This window comes from Haliotis asinina, chromosome 9, assembly GCF_037392515.1.
Source record: "Haliotis asinina isolate JCU_RB_2024 chromosome 9, JCU_Hal_asi_v2, whole genome shotgun sequence".
NCBI classification, from domain to species: Eukaryota; Metazoa; Mollusca; class Gastropoda; order Lepetellida; family Haliotidae; genus Haliotis; species Haliotis asinina.
Window position 1 is genome coordinate 56,279,297 of NC_090288.1, and position 19,804 is coordinate 56,299,100.

Genomic DNA, 19,804 nt, shown 5'->3' on the forward strand with positions numbered 1-19,804 from the left:
AATACTGGGTGCAACGTTAAACAACCAACCCATAAAAGAGTGAGTGAGCTTCTGAGGTGACATTCTGTGCAGCTGTATGAACGGGGGAGAATGGGTTTAACACATTGTATCCATGCTGCAGGGAATCGAACCCGATCTGTGGTCACAAGGTCACCACACTGCCTTCCGTATCATTATAATACACATCTACACCAGCTTTTACAAGGCCTTTGTATCAAATCACTGTTGAGTAACGACTTGTGATAAAAGTAACGACAGCAGTAGTAGAAGTAGCAACAGAAGTTGTAGAAGTTGTAGTGGTAGCAGCAGTAGTGGTGGCAGCGGTAGCAGTAGTAGCAGCAGCAGTAGAAGTTGTAGTAGTAGTAGTAGCAGGAGCAGCTGTAATAGAAGTTGGAGCAGCAGCAGTAATAGTTTGTGTTGTAGTAGTTGTCGTAGTAGTCGTTGTAGTCGTTATAGTTGTAGTCGTTATAGTTGTAGTAGTAGTTGTAAAAACAGTGCGGAGTAGCAGCAAAATCACCAATAGCGATATTATCATCGTCGTCGTCGCCATCATCATCATCATCATCATCATCATCATCAATATTGGTAGCACCGTAAATATCCGGGTTAGAATGCTGTCTTAGAAAAGGCATCGTAACCTGACTGAACTGATGCTCATGATGTCACACACTGGATGGTCGGGTCCAAGTTCTATTTTTAAAGATCATCGCTATCTTTTTGGAAGATTGGTGAGCACTGGCTCGACAAAACATAAACGTTGTCGGAGTAATGTTGCAGCAGTAGCTAATATTGTGATATGATATTTGTCGTGAAGAGCTGAAGGTTATTTAAGTTTCACGTAAACACCCTGAGATTGTCAGTGGTCCGAGTCTAGTGTGTCCTAATAAAAAAAGACATGGGTTTGCTTTCAATAAGCAAGTCTGGGATTACTGCTAATCCTATTCAGTGAGCTCCCGTCCGTCACACTGATCGTGTTTCAAGCTGCCTTCGAGATTGTTGATCGTAGCAACCAGTAGATTTGCGTGCCCCACTCACGCCCCGTTTATCCATTAGAACGGTAGCGGAATTAGAGGGGCCTTGTCAGGGTTGCACATTATCTCTACACCCGATCCCGTCCCATCCTTCAAGCGGTTAATCCACTATAGAGGCATCTTGAAAATGCGATTATGGTCAAGACAAATAATATAAGACCGATAAACACAAATTACATAAAATATGTTGATATAGCTAAGGCAACCCGTATTGGTTGATTGGTAAATAGTTGATCAATAACTGATAATAAGGAGTCAATAATTCCCAGCTAGACCTGTACCAGCAAGTCTTTCGACAGTATAATCAATGCTTTAAACACACATCGGCCCTTAGACAAACATAACATGAGCTTACAGCTACATGTATATTTTTAATCAAAAAGAACATATTAGCGTTTTATTATTGAATACTTGTCTGATAAACGACAACATATAAGAATTTAATCAGCTGAGGTATTCTGAGTATGGGGGGTTCAAAGATCAATTCTATTGTTCACCCATACAGAGCCCCTCCAATACTTGACAAGGCATTGTAACCACCACGAATCATACAGGCAATGAAGGTTGCCCAACACGCACGTGTTTGGCTGGGTTTAATTTCCTAGCCCACGCGAAGGAACCAATATGGACATATTCCACAGACTTCACAATGACACTTTGTAGGATCTTGGACTGTTCACGTGCCATGTGGAGTGATATAATCCCAACAGCTCGTGGAAATGACAGAAATGACGAAACGGGTACAATTTGAAGATGACTACAGTAACAGCGAAGTTGTAAGTATGCAACCCTGTCTGACTGTATACAGTTGAACTATCGAATTAGTGTGGATAAGAGAAAGCCATACGGGCCTTTTCTGCCAGTCATTTATATTAGTGTGCTGTAGTCAAGTAATGAATACTGGTAGTAATAATGCTGTGCCATTCAGCGACAGATTAGATAGGTATTTTGTGACGTCAGTGTTGTATAGTGATGTGCAGCATTATCTTCCTACCGTCACAGACTGGCTGAACAAGCGCTATTTGTGTACGAACGTTGCCACCACTGTTGCTACTTATTTGATTTATTAATGATTAAAGTTATGGGTGTGGTAAACAAGGCAATAACATGCCATCTTGGATGGTCAAAGAGGAACTGTTTTCGATCCTGAGATCACACAGTGTGCGAGATCTCATCATACACAGTGTGAGGTGGACAGTAAATATAGGGCTTAGGAAGCAATATAAAATATCAAGGAAGACCCGGTACCTATACATGGATCACGGCTTAATTACGCTGAGTCTCTGAATTTGTATTGTTTGATTGTTTCTCTCTCTCTCTCTCTCTCTCTCTCTCTCTCTCTCTCTCTCTCTCTCTCTCTCTCTCTCAATAATCTGTCATTCCCACCCCACGAACCCTCCCTTCAGTACTACAGTATTCATTACGACCTTCTTATAACGGTATCTTACAATATACTATAATCATAAATCTTCCTATGTAGGTCAGTGTATGATGGAGGTGTCCCTCATTGTGTTTATGTATCGACACGGTCTATCGTCTCTTGTACCTGTGCGTTCGCTACATGTTTAGTGGCCCAGTACAATAGGCCGGGGTCACTAAACATACCTGAAGGTGAGCAGGTAACATGGCATGAAAGGAAGGCGTTAGTTCTGTTGTAAACACTAGACCTGTTTCCCGGATACAACGATACGATATGTGTTAATTTCTGAAGACATAACTACGAACATTTCCGATTATATAGATATGGTAATTTTAGAGGGAAATTGGTTGATTATACGTGGCAATGACACAGTTGTGTAACAACAGTCTGCTGTTCAAACCTCTACATGATCACATGTACGTATTTACACTTCAATATCTGTTTGGAGCGTTTGGGTAGTCCAGTAGTTAAATCATGCACAGACTCGGATTCGATTCCCCTTACAGGTGCAATGTGTGAAACCACTTCTGGTGTCTCCCGCCGTGATATTTAGGATGTTTTGCACAAAGCGGTGAAAATTCCAAACCAGTCTGAATCTATTTTCAATATCGATACGTTATATATTTTAAAATCAAATAAATCTCACGTTTTAAAACTAACTTACGACAGTCGTTGTGCCAAGGTCTCTTTGTGGAATAAGATCCAGTGAACACACTTTCTATCACAGATTAATTTGTTCTCGGACAGTCAGAGGGAGAAATATACAATGTATTCCACTTTAATGTACACACATATAAATGCACATACCTTTAAACATCCGTGACTTTTATTTTCACAGGAACCGCTGCATCGCGATTGTGCGGTGGGATCCTTAGACGACATCCGGAACTTCTTCAACAGCAATCCTAAACTAGACGATCTTTTCTACGTAAGTGTTGTTCACCTAACCTTCTTTTCAACGGTACATATTATCTAATTTTATTCCAATACAAAACACTTGGATCTTGTAAGGCGGTGTTACTGGTTCCTGATGCCAGCTATGTTTCACGAATATATGAGTTGTCCGTTTATCATTACAAGAAACGAAGGTATAACCCCATCATCGCTTCACTTACAGTTTTTAAGGGGTGGCCTAGCGTAAAGACACGATTTTCCATGAGTTGTTTCCCTTAAACTTGCCAGGAACCTGGGATCATCGATTAGCATTCAAGATCTGGTCATGCTACGATGTTACCATATCTTGGTGTCGCCTAACCTCTTACTCCATGAGTAGTATCAAACTGACGTTATACTCTGCTTACCTAAATTGCGCATAGAGCAAATGCAAACGTTTCAGAACTTTAGATGAAAGAAAACATGCGTTACGTAACCACTGCCGTTTGTGGACGTATCTAGTATCTTTATAAACCTAGCAGGTTAGACGCATGATATTTGAACAATATCACTGACATGTGGGCTCATTTTCGTGCTGGATGTTTTTATGTACTGATAACAGGAAGGGTTGTCTCCCCTGCACGTTGCAATACTGAGTGACCGCAATGACATCATCGATGTGATTGACGTCCTCATCAACAATGGCGTTGACGTGAATGCTCAGACAGAGACGAATAAAGATACAGCACTGCACTTAGCAGTAGAAAACGGAGAGTTTCCTCAGAACTATGACGTCATAGTCAAACTAATCGACTGCAAGGCCGATGCTGAAATCCGCAATAAGGTGAGAGCAAATGTCTACGTGGAGAGATGGTATGGAGTATTAGAAATAGTAGCGGAGATAACCCAGGGAAATCAGGCTGCAGGGCACCTCTCTTGGAGATTTCTGGAATTATCCAGTTATGCTCCATAGTTTACCTGCATTATGCAGGTAGTTTTTGGTTTTAATTTGGTATCATTTCAAACCGACATCACTTTCACCATCACCAAATATCTTTATGTTGAATGAGTTTACTTCTTACTCAACCTGAGGGCGGCACATGCTGATCGTGGTAGCGTCTTAAGATTGCTCAGACCATAGATCTTAACATAAATATTGTTAAATATAAAAGACAACAAAGGATAGGCGAAGAAACAAGATTGGACGGACAAAGACAATCGCATTGCTTTGAACCTGTTGACCTTATGTCAGATCATATAATATAAATAACAGTACTGGTAAACACATATAAGATGATCCACGACCTGACAAATGACCCCAATTTGCATACTTGGGAACGCCCCACAGAACGATCCACTTGAAACAAGAGGGAGACAGGTTGTCTGATAAATATCGAGAAGTTCATTTTCCCCGTGCATTATCGCCACCTAAACCCCATGTCTTTGAGATCATTTCGAAAACTTTCCTTAGAACCCTTGTAGTTCAACAGACACTTTGCCATATCACACATCGTATCCAGAGTGGGTAGTTGTGCTTTTACGCCATATAAACTTTGTACAAATGGACGGGCTGCACACCGGTCGAAATCATCAAGTTTGTAACTGCAAGTTATGGATTTGCGCAACTTGGTAGGACTGATAAATGTAGGTCCACTCGCACTCCTACCACCTTCTGCCTTAATGCGCTTTAAAGCTGCCGTTGAGAGTCCAGTAGCAAGGCTACTTTGTAAAAGAGAATCTGCTTTGGTTCCACAATTTTTTTTCTTATACATGATGACATTGTATGCTATCTCCCTTGCCTGAGAATGAACTATTTGCCCATGTTTTCCTAACTTGTACATTTTTTACTACCACTGAAATCTGTTTAACAGCATTGAGACAGGTGTACAACAGTAGTGAGACAGGTGTTAATCAGTAGCGGTGTTGATTTCATGTCACGGTTAGCATGTATTGCACGTGCATAATCGTCAAGCTACCTGTAGCAGCCAAGTGTACTCGCCCAATTCGTTGTACCGCCTCTCTTATCACAAATGCGTTTAGTGCGCAGGATCATCTAATATGTGTCTAGCAGTAAATAGTGACAATGGTACAGGTTGGCTAGCTAGTCAGTATACAATACAGTAAAGTTACATATATACTGGTTTCATTGTGCTTAGCCTTTGGACTTATTGACATATCATGGCAATGTCTATGAAAGAGATAAAACTACCCATCAATAACAACAAAACATAATTGGTTTTGTAAATTCCCGTACGCTTATAAAACCGTTACCTTTCATTGCCATACATCGCATCACAAATATGTATCATCAGTACGTAAGATTTCTTCTTAGAGTGGCATTCTCGAAGTTGGGTAGATGAAGGATGAGGACTATTGTTTATGGATATACAACTTCATTATTCTGTATAGGCGGCGTTTCGATCACTTGCTTTACAACGACATGAATCTGTGTCGAAACTTTCTATTGTGTCGAAACTTCGTCCATGCAGAATAGTGAAGCTGTATATCCATTAAGAATAGTCCTCATCCTTCGGTACGTAAGGTGATAGATACCGTTGAGTGCCAAACACAAAATAATCATTTTCCATATTGTTGCAGCGACTCCGCTCCGCCTATGACTGTGCACTGGCCAAAGGCCATGACCTGGTAGCCTCAACGCTGGACGGATCCAAGAGCACCAACGAGGTGCAGAATTCCTTCCGTGAACGATACGGGGAGAAGTATGCTGTGAGTGGCCTTCTGTACTTTGAGTGTCGTAATTCCTCCATGAGGATGAGTACCCTTTATGGACCCCAGCAGGACACGTACTGTTAATCCAAGAATAATTGTTGTTCAGAGGAGTGAGTGAGTGAGTGAGTGAGTGAGTGCGTGCGTGCGTGCGTGCGTGCGTGCGTGAGTGAGTGAGTGAGTGAGTGAGTTTTACGCCTCACTCAGCGTTATTCCAGCTACATGGTCGCTGTTCCAAAGAACTAAAATGGGATTACAATATCTTGATGGAAAGGTGTATCGGCTGTGTAACATATCTGTCTCTTCGTTCAAATAATTATAAGGCCCACGTGGTCTACAGGACACAGTGCCTGTCCGGAGCCTAAAGGTCGGGGTTCGATCCCACCCGCTTCAGACTAAAACACGTTAAAAGATGATACTTCTTGTCACCAAGGCTGAATCTCGTCATTGACGGGATAAAACAAGGAGTGGTGTGAGTCGCATTCCGTGCGGGTTATCCATGTTAAACTGCATGTAGATATATCTGTCACTTAACTCTCCATATAAAACTGGCTCTAAAAGACGAATCAGCTGCAAACACACTCACGTGACGTTAAGCCACATTTCATCCGGTCAGTCCGTGCAAGGTAATTAGTGTGCCGTTACAGACACCGTATCCCATAATACGCCAGTTGGCGTGTACCAGACAATCAGCCCAGGGTTGTTGAGAAGTTCACTGTTGTATTGATGATCTTGAATTGATGTTCATTGATTGACGCTCATTTGGGATTGTTTCATGCACGATATCCTTAACTGGTGAGTCATAATTATAGGCTACATCCCTGGCTGACCATAACGTAACTGGACTTATTACTTACCTGTCAGAACATGTTCCCCAAAGCCGACGTAACAGGCGTGCGCACTGACCTGATTGATTCTGTTCGCGACTGCAATGATCGTTGCTTTTCGAAATCTGAAACTGGATTGTCTAGTCCTGACACGATAATTTACTCCTGTAATTTGTCTAGCACGGCTCTACACAACCTACGAGGGCTGGCTGAAAAGTTCTAAGCCTCACTGTGAAAAAAAGTTACAAAGTCCACGTTTGTAATTTATTTTTCTACATAGTCCCCTTCCAAGTTCACACACTTTTGCCAGCGATGCTGCAAGGCCCGAATCCCGGTCAGGAAGAAATCTTCTTCAGCTACCCTAAAAAAATCAGTCACAGCGGAAATGACGTCATCATTACTTGCAAAATGGCGACCGGCGAGTTCCTTTATCATTTTGGGGAACAGGTGGAAGTCAGACGGAGCCAAATCAGGTGAATAAGGACTATGGTCAATGAGTTCAAAGCCACAATCGCGGATTGTTGACATGGCCACCACCGATTTGTGAACAGGCGCATTGCCTTGGTGGAAGAGGACACCTTTAGCGATCATCCCTCGTCGTTTGGCTTTGATTGCTTCTCGCAACTGGTTCAGTAGATCAGCATAGTATCTGCCGTTGATAGTTTGACCTTTTTCAAGATAATCAATGAGCAGAATACCCCTGGAATCCCAAAAGACTGATGCCATCACCTTTCCAGCTGAAGGAACAGACTTGGCTTTCTTCGGAGCTGGTGAATCAGGATGCTTCCACTGTTTTGACTGTAGTTTTGTTTCTGGTTGAAAGTGATGTATCCAGGTCTCATCCATGGTTACAAATCGTGCCACAAAATCATCGGGATCTGCTTCAAAACGACGCAAATTGTCAAGGGACGTCTGGAACCTGACACGTTTCTGTTCTGCTGTCAAGAGCCTTGGCACCCATCTTGCAGAAACTTTAGTCATTCCTAATTCGTTGGTGATAATATGCTCAACCCTCTCATGAGAGATGCCCACTACACTAGCAATATGTCGAGTAGTCAATCGTCGATCATCCATCAACATATCGAGCACTCGCGTGATATTTTCTGGAGTGGTTGCTGTTGAAGGCCTTCCTGGGCGTGGGTCATCATGAAGGCTTTGTCTGCCATGCTTAAATTCTGCAGCCCACTTCTTTACTGTGGAAAATGAAGGAGCATCATCCCCTAGAGTGGAGACCATGTCAGCATGTATCTGTGTTGGGGACATCCCTTTCTTTTGCAAGTACTTGATGACTGCCCTGTATTCAGTTTTGTCCATTTCTGATGATTTCAGAGGGTAGGTTTACCAAAAGAGCTGTAGTTGAGATAAAACTATTAGTACGTTTGTAGTTCTTGTGTCTATGATTCACTAAATGATTGTCCTCATTGGTGGCAAACACCTGTCTCTACCTGGTGGGGAAAAACCACTCAGACTGAGAACTTTTCAGCCAACCCTCGTACCAACGAACTAATGAGATTGATAACACACGTTCCTTTCCCACACTTTAAAACTTTGTTGTTTTTTTATTTATTTTAGTGTGTTTGCTTGTTGTTTATCGCCGCTTCTAGCAATATTCCAGATATATGGGGGCGATCTGTATATATTCCAGTCAAGACCAGACAATCCAGTTACTGACATCGATCTACGCATTTGGGATACAAGAGCTTGTGTCAACCAAGTCAGCGACCCTGACCACCCGATCCCGACTGTAGTCTCTTAGAACAAGCATGGGTTGCTTAAAACCAACTCTAACCTATCTCCATTGGTCTATACGCCTTAAAATAGATTAAACGTGTTTTCTTTGATCCTGGCGCTACTGATTGGGAACAAAATTTTTTGTGTGAACGAAAGTTTTATGTGATGGTAGCTATTGCAATCAACCACCTGTTACCTGACAAAGAGTATCATATTTATGGAATTAACAACGATATGGCGGGAATGGTGTAGACTGTAACTAAAACAACATTCAGTTTGTCCCTGGCGTCCGTGTTGCAGCCCATCCTGAACGAGGCGGTGTTGGAGAGTGATGAGGACACTATGAAGGAGTACATCAAGAAGGGTGCAGATCCCAACTACATCAACAAGGTATATACGTAGGCTTACAAGACACAACTTACCTGATAGGGAGTAGTTTCAGGCGTCGTTATGGCAACAGCACAGGGTGCGCTGATCTATTCTCTTTGAAGTCGCCTTACAACCTGTAGACACGTTCACTCATTCTTATATATGTGAGAAGAAAGGATTTATTTCAGTTAGTGACAGTTTTCTCCTTTGATTTAAAATAAAACTTTTTGGAAAAGGACAAAATTGCAGAAATATATGTCACAAGTCACTGTCAGGAAACTGTCTTGGATTAAAATTCTTGATGAAAGAGAACATGTACATATTAAAGGTCACATGCAACCAAAAAATCAAACATAATTAAAACACATTTATCACTTATTCATGACATATAATATACATTGCTGCTTTAAAAAAAACAAACAAATAAACAAAATTATAAACGTACAATCGCGATTCAAAAGTGCAATATTTTGTTCTTGGGCTTACTTCCCCCGAAACGAAGCCCTCGGGAGACCGAACCCAGTCATAGCGGGTGGATATGCAATCAAGTGTAACGCCGGCTTCCGATTGGCTGTTTCATTTGCTAATATGCTGAGGGTTCATTGTGTGTACAGAAAGATGATCTGTTTGATGGGCATTTTAGAAGTATAGCCAGTCACAAGAAAGTAAGATTCTGTATGGATAACAACTTCTTTTTGTGTACTTGATGCGTCGTTTCAGTATGGATTCATATACTGTTGTCAAACAAAATCATATACACTAAAAGAAGTCGTTATCCATGAAGAATGTATATAGAGATGTTGGGTTTGGAAAATACATGTTCTCTGAATTTTCGTTCGATCCAATGAAAAATTATCTCAGTAGAGATGGTGAACTGGAAACTGTCGTTCGTCCAAGTACAAAGAAGGACTTGAAACTGACAAGAGTTTGCACCAGTTTCCGTCAGATCCAGTCATCCGAAAAAAAATGAATGTAGTTTGTTTGCAACCCACAGACATAAAAACATGTCATGTGTATCACACGTGCCTAATTACATAATATGGCCGACACGGGACTCGGGTGCACGGGTCATAAATTATCTTATTTTCTTTATGTCGTATAGTCTGATAGGTGCTAAGTTCAAATTGCACGTGGTCAATGATTGAAGCTGTGTATTGCATGTTGTCTTTAGCAGACAGGCAGACAGACATATAGGTGTGGATAAACCAGGCATTGGGCTTTCTCTGTGACAGAGACTGCTTACCACAATCAACAAGTTTTTTTTACGTAACGAGTAGATTATGTACTTGTTTGTGTACACAACCAAGATTAGACTACTGCTCACGACCTCAGACTCTGGGCATGCATACTGTTTCAAGCTCCGCGAACCTATTCACTGCGCATGCGTCATGAACGCAGCGCATCACAGCTGTTGAAACCAGTTTTTCCCCCAGCGCTGGGGGGAATGTAGTGAAACGTTTGAACTCCGGTTTCGCGGGCTCTTTTTTCATCGCGTTTTTTTCAACTTTATAGGTTGAATTGGCATTTTTTATGATTTGTTTCGGTAAGTGCACACCGAAAGGTACCAGAATCTGCAAAGTTGTGTTTTACGTTGCATGTGATCTTTAAGTTAATAGACTCGGTCACTCATTCTTATATATGGGAGAAGAAAGAATGTATTTCACTTAGTGACTTTTTTTTTTCCTTTTGATTTAAAAGAAAACTTTTTGGTAAAGGACAAGAATAAAATGCAGAAAAATGTGTCACAAGTCACAGTCAGGAAACTGTCTTGGATTAAAATTCAGGATTTATTTCAGTTAGTGACAGTTTTTTCCTCTCCCCCCCCCCCCCCCCTCTCTCTCTCTCTCTCTATCTATCTCTGTGTGTGTGTGTCGCTTTCAAATTTCCGGGATCCGCCCATGAACACACTTTCTTCCTGGCAGCACGATTAGATAATGCAATCTTGTATTTGAATTTCGTTCGCAAAATGTGAGCGCTTGTTGTCCTAATGTACGTGTTACAATTAATGCCACAATGCTGTTTGATATGTATTTCTTCAGTATGGCGCCGGCGCTATCCACTATGCACTCACTCGCTGTACACTTCCTGTCATGCGCGTGCTGGACATGCTTATATCCGCCGGGGCCGATGTTGATCTCCGAGACGATGTAAGTATCAAAACACAAGCACTGTACATGATTTTAAACTGTAGACTTGATTAATTTATAAACAAACATAGAGTGAATCTTTGAAAAAGAAATTATGAGAGAAAAGTACAGAAAACAAACTTTGGGATCAGCTTGATGAACGCAATCGGTAAATGCGGTAGTGTGTCAACGGTTAATTACTTGATTTCGTGGTTAGTAATGCGTGAATTTCATTCAGGAGTTTCGTATTGCGACGTTTAAAAACAAAATCACATTTTATTTTCTATATCAGTTGCGTGAGTGGCAAGTTGTACCAACGGGACATATTTGCCCTTTATTAACTTTCAGGGCCCATATTTCCGAAGCTGTCTCACCGCTAAGATAGTCGTAAGTGCCATACATTGCCATAAACTTACGACTATCGTAGTGCTGGGAGAGCTTCGAAAATCTAGGCCCGGTGACCCATATATTTTTACCGTCAGTTTGCCAGTTTGCCAATTTGCCAATCGGAATCTGTAAGAACCGATTACCTGTACTGGTTACAATGCGACGTAAACGTAACATAGCATAGTTTTTAAGGTACAAAGAATAAATACACATCACAGTTTTATCATAACAAACCTGGACCTTGACTTTCGAAGTTCTTTTAATGTAGTCATAAATGCCATACATTGACATTAACTTACGACTGTCTTAGCGCTAAGATCTAGGCCCAGGGCATAGATGCCTCCATCGTTTGAATTAGCACTCAACTAAGGACTAATATTTAGGAGTAGACACGGTTGTTGTGCTATTAAAGCTCATATGTTGCCCATGAGCTCCTTCGTCGTGCCAATGTAATGTGACCGGAGATAATCGGAATGTTTCTTTCAGGAAGGCGACAGTGCTCTTAACCTGGCCATCAAGAGCGATGATCTCCGCAATAGCGGTCAGATGATGCAAGTGGTCAACCTTCTCCTTGATAGTGGCGCTGATGTCACCTTTAAAGATCTGGTAGGCAATGCCCAGCTACACTAAAGCACCTCCAGGTATTTAGGCGGTGATTAACGCATGTGTTTGGATTGAACGTACCAATGTGTTGTTATTGGTTCACCGGCAGGTAGGGTACGCTCACACATTCTCTTCCTACAGAGGTTACTTATCATATCTTCCTACGAAGCACGACTCAAAACGCCCATATTTCCCAGTTTTCGTAAAACCCCCTAGCGGCAACAAGTCGCAACACGAATTATCTCTCTTACATGGACTTAGATCCAACTTGACTAATACAAGGAAATGTGGAGCCACAAATATCCCTCCCTTTGGGGACATGTGTTGATGTGTCAGACATGACTCTTAATAACTAGCTTGTCTGTTGTCAACGAGGGGCGATGAAGACGTCATTACATGACGGAGTTCTGTCTAGAAGAAATGTTTGCGCATCGCACAAAGGGAGAGGCACCAGTTTTCCCGAAGCATAGGGAAATTATTGAGGCTTTGCGAATGATCCATTTTGAAGCAACGTCACCGACTGCACAATTAAAATCCTGAACGAATCCTGAACACTCGCATCATGAAAGCGACGTGTTAGAACAGAGGTTATCTGGGAAGATATGACAAGCAGTGGGGAGAGAATGACACTCGTCAGATAGTGATTCGGAAATACCTGCTTTTGATACAGACCGTAGCACACAAGAGACTCTTTCAGCAGCCATTTGTTATGGCTGTTATGGTAAAGGTTTTGTCGCTTTTTCATCATCATCAGTCAAACGATTATGATTATTAATAGGACGGCAAGGACGCACTCAAGCTAGCCAAGGAGCGACAATACAGTGACGTGGTTGCAGTGTTGAGCAAGTCCAAGTCGGAACATGTGAAGGTATGTAAATCAAATGAAACCTTCTGTTGTAACTTCACTTACGGATTTGCCGCAAATCTTTCGTTCGAAATTTGAAAAAAATGAAAAATAAAAACCAAAATCAATGTCTTAAATCGGTTCTCTCGTAACAATAGTGTTAAGAGAGACTATGTACAAAGCATGATCAGAAATATTATTAAATAATTACAAGGGGTGCATCCCTGCCATATGGTTCGTTTCGAATACATTTTCGTTTTGCTTGGCCCTTTTTGGTTGGTTCAAACGTAGAAGATCGATAGTTGTCCAAATTGTTACCTCAGACTTTGCAGACCGACAGATCAATGTCGTTAATGGCACTATAACTACCCCACACATATATCCACATCCACATATATTTGCAGCAAGAGTCGAAGAGAACACCAATCGTGTACCTGCCAGGTTTCTATTGTCAGCTAGTTTCAGATCCATAGGTTTGCTGGTGCTTGTCAATGGATTCGTCGTCCAAACAGTCTTTGATATTAATGATACCTAGCTGATGCAAGATATTTATTTTTCGTCAAAAGGCAAGCATTTTTTCAAGCACAGCAAATCGGACGGGGTTGTTTTGTAGACAGTAAATGTTTTAACGGTCACGTTGGAAAGTAGCACGACTATGCTATAATATTGTGTTATTTCTTTGGGCAATCCCCCTCCCCCCCCCCAAAAAAAAAAAAAAAAATAATAAAAAAAATAAATAAATAAAAAAATAAAATAAAAAAATAAATAAATACATTGTTAAGAAAGGGATACCTCATTGCAAACCTTTTCGGTATACTTTGCTATTCATGTAATCTGTGCATGGTAAACAAGCAATATACATGTAGTACTTCAACACAAGGTCTTCACAGTACAGTGAGCTCCAATAAAATACACTACTACATGCGTAATATAGGATGGAGAACACAGCCCCGAGCCAATGCCCGAGAGTAGTTCGGAGCAATCTCCGGAACCAGAGCCAGGTACCTCTCCGGTTTCCAAACCGGAAACAATGTCATCACCGGAACCGGAAGTGAGTATGGTGCATGTGAATAACCCCCTACGACGACTAACCTTCTCACTCCGTGTGTTTTGTTATACTGATTTCTCTTACTGAAAAGGAAGACCAGTCATTAGTACTTACTGAATAAATGGTGTGTGTCTGTTTTACTTGTTTTGATTAAATTCGGTGTGTTGCACATTTATTTGTTGACGTAGAAGCAATGCACTGTTCATGCATTATATATGATATAATGTACTTATTATTCAGTTGAAAGCATGTTTATGTTTACAGCGTGGTGCACGATGTATTTATATGTAGAAGCATGTTCTCTTTATGCTTAATAAATTCTATACCGTCGTTTTTATATAACTTTTTGTTTACAGCGTGATGCACGATATTTATTCATGTAGACGTGATGCACTTTTCATTTATGCATGATCTGTTATACTAACCTTTTTTGCAGATAATAATAAATATTATTGTAGTTCTATCCAAATGGGTCAGCCTATTTGTTTTCTGAACATATTCGAAAAGACCAGTTGCAGTGACTTTTATTCTTTCGAGTGACACTCCAAGACGCTTTCCCCCGATTTGAATATCTCCTTGAAGCCTTCGTTCATGACTTTAACATATGTCTTAGTGCTGTGTATTTATTGGAGGGGCGAGTGGTCTACTGTGTTTCAATTGGTTTTGCCTAATTGCTTCCCTTTGGCAGATGTGCTTGTCGTGGATTTGTATCCTGAATATGGGCGTTGTATATTAGAATCATATAGTGGTTTTACCAACTTGTACACATTCACGACACTGTCATGGCTATAAGCGTAACTGCTATAACTGAAAGCTGAGAAACAACTGCTCAAAACTCACTCCAAGCGATTTGTCAACGTTTCGTACACTGAAACCGACATTCACCCAGCAATATCAGTGTAAGGCTGGTTATACTGCCATCAAATAAGACGACGTTTTCAGCTGTATAACGGTTTTCAGTTTATCCTACGAGATCAGTAAAGTAGAGAAATATCTCTAAAGCAATCGATTGCCTAAGCACTAATACCAGACATCTTTGGCAGGTCTTTGGTTAAGTGTCTTGACACTTGCAGAATGTACTGAGACTACAAACGTCCTCTCAACGTTAGTCACACATGAATTTTCACTTACTGCCTTTTGTACTGACCCCAGTCGGAATTCCCAAAGAAACAGGCACACAATGACCTATTATCGAAAGACCGGAATAGATCTTTTTGTCCCCTGATTTTGTGGGCGAAACGAAATCATCCACTGGTATGTCTGATCTAGACTTGATTTGTGACAGCCCGGTGTTACATGAATGCAATCAAATCACTGTTACAAGGTAGCACAGCCGCCTGGACTATCTAGTTGATTCAAATGACTACATTTGTTCTCTATGACCATGTTTTACAGACAAATTCCTCTTCACAGTTTTACAATATTTCAGCATGTGGTGATGGAAGCCCTGGAGGACACACGCGAAACCGATGGCAGCGTGAACAAGGCGAATGAGGTGCGTTGATGCAAACCTCCACAAAAAAAGATCGTAACGTTTGTGCATTACGACACACATCCTACACACATGACGACATGATTGTAACGTATGTACACGGCGACACAGACTGTACTACATGACGAAATGAGTGTAACGTCTGTACATTACGACACATATCCTACACACATGACGAAATGATTGTAACGTCTGTACATTACGACACATATCCTACACACATGACGAAATGATTGTAACATCTGTACATTACGACACATATCCAACACACATGACGAAATGACCGTAACGTCTGTACACGGCGACACAGACTGTACTACATGACGAAATGATTGTAACGTCTGTACATTACGACACATATCCAACACACATGACGAAATGATCCTAACTTATGTACATTACGACACATATCCTACACACATGACGAAATGATTGTAACGTCTGTACATTACGACACATATCCTACACACATGACGAAATGATCCTAACTTATGTACATTACGACACATATCCTACACACATGACGAAATGATTGTAACGTCTGTACATTACGACACATATCCTACACACATGACGAAATGATTGTAACGTCTGTACATTACGACACATATCCTACACACATGACGAAATGAGTGTAACGTCTGTACATTACGACACATATCCAACACACACGACGAAATGATTGTAACGTCTGTACATTACGACACATATCCAACACACATGACGAAATGATTGTAACGTCTGTACACGGCGACACAGACTGTACTACATGACGAAATGATTGTAACGTCTGTACATTACGACACATATCCTACACACATGACGAAATGACCGTAACGTATGTACACGGCGACACAGACTGTACTACATGACGAAATGATCCTAACTTATGTACATTACGACACATATCCTACACACATGATAAAATGATTGCAACGCCTGTACATTACGAAAACATATCCTACACACATGACGAAATTGTCGTAACGTCTGTACATTACGACACAAACCCACACATGAGCCGAAATGATCGTTCCATGTTTACACTTGACTAGACAGATTATAATGCGTATGTACATTCTAGGACGGGCTGTATCCAATTCACCAGGCTGTGTTGAAGGACGACCCTGAAGAGAGGCAGAAGTTGTTGGAGACGTTGACGGAAGCTGGCGCCGATATCAACGTTGTTGTCAAGGGGGTGAGTAAAATAGAGGAGAGATATCTAGATATATACACAGGTACAGCAATACAGCGACTGGAATGACAAAGGTATTGCTCAGATCACGTCCAGTAGCCGAAAAAGTGCTCAGTACAGCATTAAACAACGTAAGAAAAAAACGATATGATTCTTTCTTTGTTCAACACTGGTGTTTCAAGATTATGTGGTAACATTTAGCACCCCGTGATACGTTACAGCTTGGTACGACTCCTCTCCACCTTGCAGCGGACAAGAACAGGGTCGACTCTGTCAAATTCCTCCTGGAACATGGTGCTGACAAGACTAAGAAGACGCTGGTAGGTCTTTGTATGGCAGATTCCTTGCTGATACATATCACAGGATCAACCGAGGCGGCGTGTGGTTCTCCCATATATGTAGCTATGAAATGTGTACTGTGTGATTTCTATCACTGGGAGTGGGCATGGTTATATCGTGTTATTTAGCTGGGTGATATTCAGCTATCAAGGTCTTCGTTACCGTTAACGTACCAAACAACGGGATTACACATCTTTGTCGCTGAAAATGTTAGGCACGCCCTCAATACGATATAATACTATATCTTTGCAACGCCACTCTTTATGTTTTACCACCACGTATCCTTGTTGCAAGGATCGGGTGGTCACGTGTCAGACCCGCCGTCTAGATTGGTTCATGAAGGTCATTGTATCCCGATCACAAGATCTGTGTTCTTGATATCAATCACTGGATTCGAATATTTACCCATCCCCGTCACATAGGCGAATATTGTGGCGCAACCAAATATACCAAACGTTCACTTTACCCACTGGTATCCCTACAGGTCGGCAAGACAGCGTTTGACATGGCGTCGGAAAAAGGACATACAGAGGTGATGGAGCTGCTGGGTGACCGCCATGACATCGTCCAGGACAGGTGGAGGAAGGGGGCCAAGAAGTCCAGCTCCTGCATCATATTATGACCTGCATACCTGCAGCACCACAGACTCACGTGCAATCCATATGCTCCACGTCTTGTGATACTGAACTGTGATACCAAGTTACAGCGTGTGACGTTTATTGAACACGATGCTGGCTCATCAGGCCAAATGTACACCCTCTGTGTAACCGTGTACACCACAGCTTAAAAAACACAAGAAAAAACCCACAGGGATAGGAATTGTCGCAATATTGGTAGGTGACATCCAAGATGATTAAATTTACATATTATATCAGAACTTGTGTATGTCATGCGACACCCTTTTGTCGAAAGCAGATTGAAAGTGTCGGATGTACATTTATGGGTACATAAGCTTTTTTCAAAACGTCATTTGCCAATAAAATTCACGTACTTTGATTGTAAGACAGGATAAGCTAATTCATGTTGTGAAGTGGTGAATGAAAAGGGAATTACAGCTGGAATAAAATATACAAGTGGGCCTATCCCTCCAAAACACAAAAGAACCCCCAATATCGTCAGTCTGTTACAGAACATCGGTAATAGCAATGTGCTTACAGCCACATCGCAGCAGAAGGTCTTGAGGGGCCGTAACTCGCCTTCACAATAGTACCAATGCAAAGAAGAGAAGCTGTAGGTGTTCGGCGAGACCAGACAGCACCTTCGTCACCGGCTTTCACCACCCTTCTTGATGTCAGTTCAGGATAGGATCGGGTGAAGATCTTGAAAAGTGTAGAGACCCAGTAAGTGGCTCCGATTTTAAGAATCGGCAGTCGCTGACATAAATGTCGTAAATAATGCAAGAGAAATCCTTTCAATCTTCTTCCCAAGTCAATTCCACGACCTACCCATAAATGGACTGTGGCCTAGGAGGTAAAGACAGTCAGCGAACTTATAATGCTGTAGTTAAAGTCGGTAATAGCTCTATGATGCTTGATGATGCTGTTTGTTGTGTTACCCCACATATTCGGCCTATTGGACGGTGTTGTGTGAGGAATATATCTTGGCAATCCCGTGCTTGACATAACGCGCATCCACCTACACAAGTACGATACAACAATGTGTATCAGCCACACGACCCGTTAATCGTATCCTACCACCACGGGTAACTGAAGAGAAATTACAACCACAATGTATAAGACAAACATGGGGTGCTGAAGACCCATTCTAACCCGGATGTTTATGGTGTCTTAATCATGTAACCGGGGTTTGCATAATGAGTGCCTACGAAACAGCATCAAACACATCACAGTTCAAATTAATGAGTGCCGCTCCTGAATGGGGATGTATCCGCCCGCCCTGAAACAGTGGCTCCTTGTATACTCCTTGTATACTCCTTGTATTTATTACATGATATTACATTGTAAATTATTTTACACCGGTGTATCTTAATGCAAATAGCTGTTCAAGAAAATAAATGCTTTCCAAATACGTGGTTCTATTTTTCCGGTTTTCAATCTTTCAACCGTTTCTGGTAACCAGATTTGGCATCATCGTTTAAAACACTAGCAAGACTCAAGCAGGAAATCTCGGCTCAGTTCCGCGAAAAGATCTCAACGTGAAGGTGATAGTAACTTCCTTGTTATAACCCCGGTTAGCACTAGTAGTAAAGTTAAGACGTCTTTGTGGAACTGGGTCTAGATTTTCGAAGCTCTCTTAGCGCTAACATAGTCGTAAGTCTGTGTTAATGTATGGCACTTACGACTATCTCAGCGCTAAGAGAGCTTCGAAAATCTATATCCTGGGCCATAATACACACGTACTCATTTAGATTGCCTTTTCAGCGAGTGATCGAAATTATGAGTCAGGTTGAGGTTGAGATCGATCGCAGGTGCGTGCACAGGGTTTTACTTGCCCTAACTAAAACGCCCAACTAACAGGCTGCACCATTGTCTACAAATGGATACTCTGAAGACACACTTAAACACGAAAGGTCCCGAGGATGAGGAGGGTGGAAAACGGTACATTTCCTGTCAAGATGTGAGCGGGATTGAGACGCCGATCTTCTATGAACTATCCACTACACCACCGAGAGTCATCTCTCAGAAACGGATACTGGGAATATCACGTTCTCGGAAATCCCTCGAGATAAAATAAAACTGAACCAAATCAGGCACATTAAACATATGCTGCGTTGTCTACAGTAGGACCATGTCTTGCATATAGTACTTTCCAGAAGAAAAGTAAGCACCGAA

The 19,804-nt window shown here is 41.6% G+C and overlaps 1 protein-coding gene across 3 annotated transcripts; it reads left to right on the forward strand.

Annotated features, from left to right (window-relative positions):
- Window positions 1-1,538: 1,538 nt before the first annotated feature.
- Window positions 1,539-19,040, forward strand: LOC137295996 (ankyrin-3-like). Of its 3 annotated transcripts, none has more exons than XM_067827616.1 (13): window positions 1,554-1,807; window positions 3,290-3,379; window positions 3,947-4,168; window positions 5,923-6,051; window positions 8,910-8,999; window positions 11,018-11,125; window positions 11,978-12,097; window positions 12,873-12,962; window positions 13,873-13,989; window positions 15,416-15,481; window positions 16,563-16,676; window positions 16,895-16,993; window positions 17,497-19,040. In XM_067827616.1, the coding sequence occupies exons 1-13, from the start codon at window positions 1,751-1,753 to the stop codon at window positions 17,632-17,634; spliced, it is 1,440 nt and encodes a 479-aa protein (XP_067683717.1). In that variant the 5' UTR covers window positions 1,554-1,750; the 3' UTR covers window positions 17,635-19,040. The 3 variants fall into 3 exon arrangements, with proteins under 3 accessions (XP_067683719.1, XP_067683717.1, XP_067683718.1); XM_067827617.1 differs by having other exon boundaries at window positions 1,580-1,807; window positions 16,923-16,993; XM_067827618.1 differs by lacking the exon at window positions 13,873-13,989 and having other exon boundaries at window positions 1,539-1,807.
- The last annotated feature ends 764 nt before the right edge of the window (window positions 19,041-19,804 follow it).